This window comes from Sander lucioperca, chromosome 17 (genome assembly GCF_008315115.2).
Source record: "Sander lucioperca isolate FBNREF2018 chromosome 17, SLUC_FBN_1.2, whole genome shotgun sequence".
Classification (NCBI taxonomy): domain Eukaryota; kingdom Metazoa; phylum Chordata; class Actinopteri; order Perciformes; family Percidae; genus Sander; species Sander lucioperca.
This window is the reverse complement of record NC_050189.1, coordinates 28,228,068-28,233,998: the sequence shown is the minus strand read 5'-3', so window position 1 is coordinate 28,233,998 and position 5,931 is coordinate 28,228,068. Positions and strand designations below refer to the sequence as shown.

Here is a 5,931-nt window from a genome sequence, read left to right as displayed (position 1 = left end):
TTAGTCTACCGCTAGCTAATTAACACTATACTCGACAGCAGCTAACGTTAGCATACCGCTAGCTAGTTAACACTATACTCGACAGCAGCTAACGTTAGCCTATCACTAGCTAGTTAACACTATACTCAACAGCAGCTAACGTTAGCCTATCACTAGCTAGTTAACACTATACTCAACAGCAGCTAACGTTAGCCTACCACTAGCTAGTTAACACTATACTCGACAGCAGCTAACGTTAGCCTATCACTAGCTAGTTAACACTATACTCAACAGCAGCTAACGTTAGCCTATCACTAGCTAGTTAACACTATACTCAACAGCAGCTAACGTTAGCCTACCGCTAGCTAGTTAACACTATACTCAAAAGCAGCTAACGTTAGCCTATCACTAGCTAGTTAACACTATACTCAACAGCAGCTAACGTTAGCCTATCGCTAGCTAGTTAACACTATACTCAACAGCAGCTAACGTTAGCCTACCGCTAGCTAGTTAACACTATACTCAACAGTAGCTAACGTTAGCCTATCACTAGCTAGTTAACACTATACTCAACAGCAGCTAATGTTAGCCTACCGCTAGCTAGTTAACACTACACTCGACAGCAGCTAACGTTAGCCTACCACTAGCTAGTTAACACTATACTCAACAGCAGCTAACGTTAGCCTACCGCTAGCTAGTTAACACTATACTCGACAGCAGCTAACGTTAGCCTACCGCTAGCTAGTTAACACTACACTCGACAGCAGCTAACGTTAGCCTACCGCTAGCTAGTTAACACTATACTCAACAGCAGCTAACGTTAGCCTACCACTAGCTAGTTAACACTATACTCAACAGCAGCTAACGTTAGCCTACCACTAGCTAGTAGCTGGATTAAACACGGTTAAAATGCTGACAGCTAACGCTGAACGGTGTAAAGTTTGACTGTCTTTTAGCCGTCGGAGGAACACAGACGGTGAGTTCAATGAAACTGGTAAACTACAGCCTTGTGGTGCATTTGAAGTTATTGTAAATGTCCATTCCCCATCTGATGGTTGTTTTTGTCGTTCAACAGCAATTTACTAGTGAAATAAGTTATTGTTATTGTTATACATTATTATTAAATAATTTAATGGTGACCATATGGCCTTAGCAATAAACAAGCTGTTCTTTAATGTCACCAACTGTTGTTTAGTACCTTTGTTTTCTTTTCTTTTTTTACTTTCTTAAAAAGTATCGGTTCAGGCACCGTTAATTATGTATGCGATTAATTTCGATTAATTAATCACAGAGTATGTAATTAATTAGATTACATTTTTTAATCGATTGACAGTCATATATATATATATATATATATATATATATATATATATATATATATATATATATATATATATAATGATGCTCTGAGACACGCTGTACCACGTTCTCCAGTAACAAAGACAGAAAGACAACAATCTAAAACTAATACATGGAGTGAAGATCAGGGGAGCTACTGGTCACTGCTACTAACAACAGCAAGTCTGGTCCTAATGTTAGGTTATTAACACACAAACTCATAAATACATTTTACAGTTCACACACATCTATTTTTAGGGAGTGAAACTCTGGCTCTGTGGAGTCCTGAACAGACCTGAGACCAGGTGTTATCATGTCTGTGTTGTAGGACTCTACCAACAGGAAGCTGTCCTGAACAGACCTGAGACCAGGTGTTATCATGTCTGTGTTGAGGGACTCTACCAACAGGAAGCTGTCCTGAACAGACCTGAGACCAGGTGTTATCATGTCTGGTCTCCTGTGATGTTAATCTTCCTGCTGATTTCTTCTCTTTTTATTCAGCTGTTGATCAGAGGGATCTTTGTCTCTTTCTGCCTTTCACTTCTCAGTCTGGTTGAACCGTTGTTCAGCATCATGTTCTCCATCTACAACTAACTAAAGAACATCTGTTATTATTAAAATACTAAAGAACATCTGTTATTATTAAAATACTAAAGAACATCTGTTATTATTAAAGGACTTTCTACAACTGAACACCACCTTTATATTACTTTATATAAAAATATCATCTAGTCAAACTGTAGGAAGTTTTTAACTCAACATCAACATCTGAATTTTAAAAAAACTCAATACCATAAAAAAGTTTAAAAGTACCCATTAAAAGACTTTATGAACAGTATTTCTCTCTGATCTGTCATCATGTCTGTGTATTACAGTTTATGTGAGCAGCAGCAGCCTGGCTCTACCTGGACACTGATGACATCATCTCATCTCTGCTCTCTGATTGGCTGCTCAGAGTGTAAGAGATCAGCTGCTGCTGGAGTTTCTGTCAGTCGTCCTCAGACTGTTGTTCAGGTCTACAGAGAGACTCAGACAGGTTCAGGTCTACAGAGAGACTCAGACAGGTTCAGGTCTACAGAGAGTCTCAGACAGGTTCAGGTCTACAGAGAGTCTCAGACAGGTTCAGGTCTACAGAGAGACTCAGACAGGTTCAGGTCTACAGAGAGACTCAGACAGGTTCAGGTCTACAGAGAGACTCAGACAGGTTCAGGTCTACAGAGAGACTCAGACAGGTTCAGGTCTACAGAGAGTCTCAGACAGGTTCAGGTCTACAGAGAGACTCAGACAGGTTCAGGTCTACAGAGAGACTCAAACAGGTTCAGGTCTACAGAGAGATGAAGATGATGAAGATGATGAAGATGATGATGGTCCTCGTCCTCTCTGGTCTCCTCTGTGTCTCAGCTGACGGTAAATATCAGTCAGATATAATCTCATATATCAGTCAGATATAATCTCATGTATCAGTCAGATATAATCTCATGTATCAGTCAGATATAATCTCATATATCAGTCAGATATAATCTCATATATCAGTCAGATATAATCTCATGTTTCAGTCAGATATAATCTCATGTATCAGTCAGATATAATCTCATATATCAATCAGATATAATCTCATATATCAGTCAGATATAATCTCATATATCAGTCAGATATAATCTCATGTTTCAGTCAGATATAATCTCATGTATCAGTCAGATATAATCTCATATATCAGTCAGATATAATCTCATATATCAATCAGATATAATCTCATGTATCAGTCAGATATAATCTCATATATCAGTCAGATATAATCTCATATATCAGTCAGATATAATCTCATGTTTCAGTCAGATATAATCTCATGTATCAGTCAGATATAATCTCTGATGGTGTAAACAGTAAACAGGTTGTTAGTTTACTGACAGTCAGTCTAACAACAGTCAGAGTTTCAGCAGCTGATCTTCTGTCTGGTTTCTCTCCAGTTCTACATCAGGACCTTCGTATCATCGGCTGTTCAGAGTCTGATGGAGAGATGGTGTATACTCTGGATGGTGAAGAGAAGTGGTACGCAGACTTCATCAACAAGAGAGGAGTCGACCCTCAGCCCAGTTTCATAGATCATATGACCTACCCAGGAGGTTATGAATCAGCTGTGGCTAATCTACAGATCTGCAGATCTAACCTGAAGATAAAACGTAAAGTCTTGAAGGACCTCCCACTGGAGAACGGTAACAACAAACACATCTCATACTTTACTCTCTTTTATTTATTTTCAGATTTAATTTAAACTGAAACTCTGAATGTCCTACTTTCTGTAATAAATATGTAAAATAAAAGTATACAACTTTGTGTTTCAACCAAAACATTCTTTTAATTTAATTACATTTCAGGGAGCAGAAAACATCTTCTTTTGATTTAATGTGTGAATGGTTAAAGGAAAGTTTCATATAATCATGGAAAACTCAGCAACTAGTTATCAGCAACATCAAACCAGATGTTAAGAACCAACCCTGTGATGACAGATCTCCATCCTGTTTAAGTTGTTGATGACTTGATGATCTGAATTTAAGATTGAGGTTCACATTCTACTGCCTGTCTGTCAGTCTGAGAGAGGGATCCTCCTTACTCTATCTTCCTGATGATGTTGGGGTGTATTACTATAATTTACACATTATTAAGACCCCTGACGCAAAGTTGTGATACATATATAAAACTGACTTCACCTGACTTACAATGATAATTATAATGTTTCCACCTTGAGATTTTAAATTGACATAAATATATATTAATGATCTGTGTCTGTGTCCAGACCCTCCTTCCAGTGTGATGGTCTACCCCAAAGAAGACGTGGAGCTCAGAGAGAAGAACACCCTCATCTGTTATGTGACTGGTTTCTATCCTGCTCCTGTCAACTTCTACTGGACAAAGAACGGAGAGAACGTCACCCAAGGAACCAGCACCAACGTTCCCTACCCCAACAAAGACGGTTCCTTCAACCAGTTCTCCAGACTGGAGTTCATCCCACAGCTGGGAGACATCTACAGCTGTACAGTCAAACATCTGGCCCTGGACCAACCACTGACCAGAATCTGGGGTCAGACAACTTTATTAACACTCACACTGAATACAATCAGCTCATTAACCAACCACTGACCAGAATCTGGGGTCAGACAACTTTATTAACACTCACACTGAATACAATCAGCTCATTAACCAATCACTGACCAGAATCTGGGGTCAGACAACTTTATTTACACTCACACTGAATACAATCAGCTCATTAACCAATCAAACTACAGCTGTTCTGTGTCCAGATGTGGATCTTAATGTGTCTGTGTCTGTGTCTCCAGATGTGGATCTTAATGTCTCTGTGTCTCTGTCTCCAGATGTGGATCTTAATGTCTCTGTGTCTCTGTCTCCAGATGTGGATCTTAATGTCTCTGTGTCTGTGTCTCCAGATGTGGATCTTAATGTCTCTGTGTCTCTGTCTCCAGATGTGGATCTTAATGTCTCTGTGTCTCTGTCTCCAGATGTGGATCTTAATGTCTCTGTGTCTCTGTCTCCAGATGTGGATCTTAATGTCTGTGTCTCTGTCTCCAGATGTGGATCTTAATGTCTCTGTGTCTCTGTCTCCAGATGTGGAGAAGACTCAGCCCGGTATTGGACCTGCAGTTTTCTGTGGACTGGGTCTGACTGTGGGTCTGCTCGGTGTGGCTGCTGGAACCTTCTTCCTCATCAAAGGAAACGAGTGCAGCTGATTGGCTGGGACTGATGATGATGTCATTAGGGTTATGTAGAGCAGATGTGGTACAGATGTGAGGAGCTGCTTCCTGAAGATTTAACTGGTTCTTTCTGCTTCATAGAGATATTAAATATATCTGAATGTTATTAACAGCTTCTACACAAACTCTCTGATGTTCTCTGCAGGAAATTCATATTTTAAACTGATGATCTGTGTTGTTATTATCTCAATAAATAATCATTTTAGAAACATTCTCACATGAATTACTGCTGGTATGAAATGTTAATGTTAATAAACTACACAAATAAAATAACTGATTTAACCAATGAATGTAAATCAATGTTAATCAATATGAATAAAGTGTAAGTGTGTGTAACATTAGTGTGTCCTGTTTGTTATTATAACCAGTCTGACCTGGTTAGGGTTAACCACTCTAACACTAACCTAGTGATGGTAACACTATAACATTAACCTCACTGACTTACACACTCACTTATTAAAGAGATGTATATCAAATTAATTTAATATTTTACTTTTTGTTTCATTCATGAAATCTGTGACTTGCGAGGTTATAAAATGTCTAAAATATTTATAATGTATAAAACATGTAACATATTCTGTAAGTTTTATTGTTTTACAATGTTACATACATACTTTACTCTTAACAAGTTGGTGGAGGAGGGGGGGGGGGGGGCCGAAAACCAGTCAGTATCTGGTGTTAGGGTCACGGTTCATCGGTGAAGAGAACACCTCTCCATAGTGCCAGACGCCATCGAATGGGAGCATCTGCTCCCTCAAGTCGGTTATAACAACAAACTGCAGTCAGGTCGAGAGAGAGAGAGATGGTTGAACACCAACCATAACCATAACACCAGATAATGACTGGT

At 38.9% G+C, this 5,931-nt stretch overlaps 1 protein-coding gene across 1 annotated transcript; it reads left to right on the top strand.

Annotated features, from left to right (window-relative positions):
• The first annotated feature begins 2,523 nt into the window (after positions 1 to 2,523).
• On the top strand, positions 2,524 to 5,164 carry LOC116035197 (HLA class II histocompatibility antigen, DR alpha chain-like). The gene is made up of 4 exons (XM_031278172.2): positions 2,524 to 2,724; positions 3,285 to 3,530; positions 4,112 to 4,396; positions 4,939 to 5,164. The coding sequence occupies exons 1-4, from the start codon at positions 2,652 to 2,654 to the stop codon at positions 5,058 to 5,060; spliced, it is 726 nt and encodes a 241-aa protein (XP_031134032.1). The 5' UTR covers positions 2,524 to 2,651; the 3' UTR covers positions 5,061 to 5,164.
• The last annotated feature ends 767 nt before the right edge of the window (positions 5,165 to 5,931 follow it).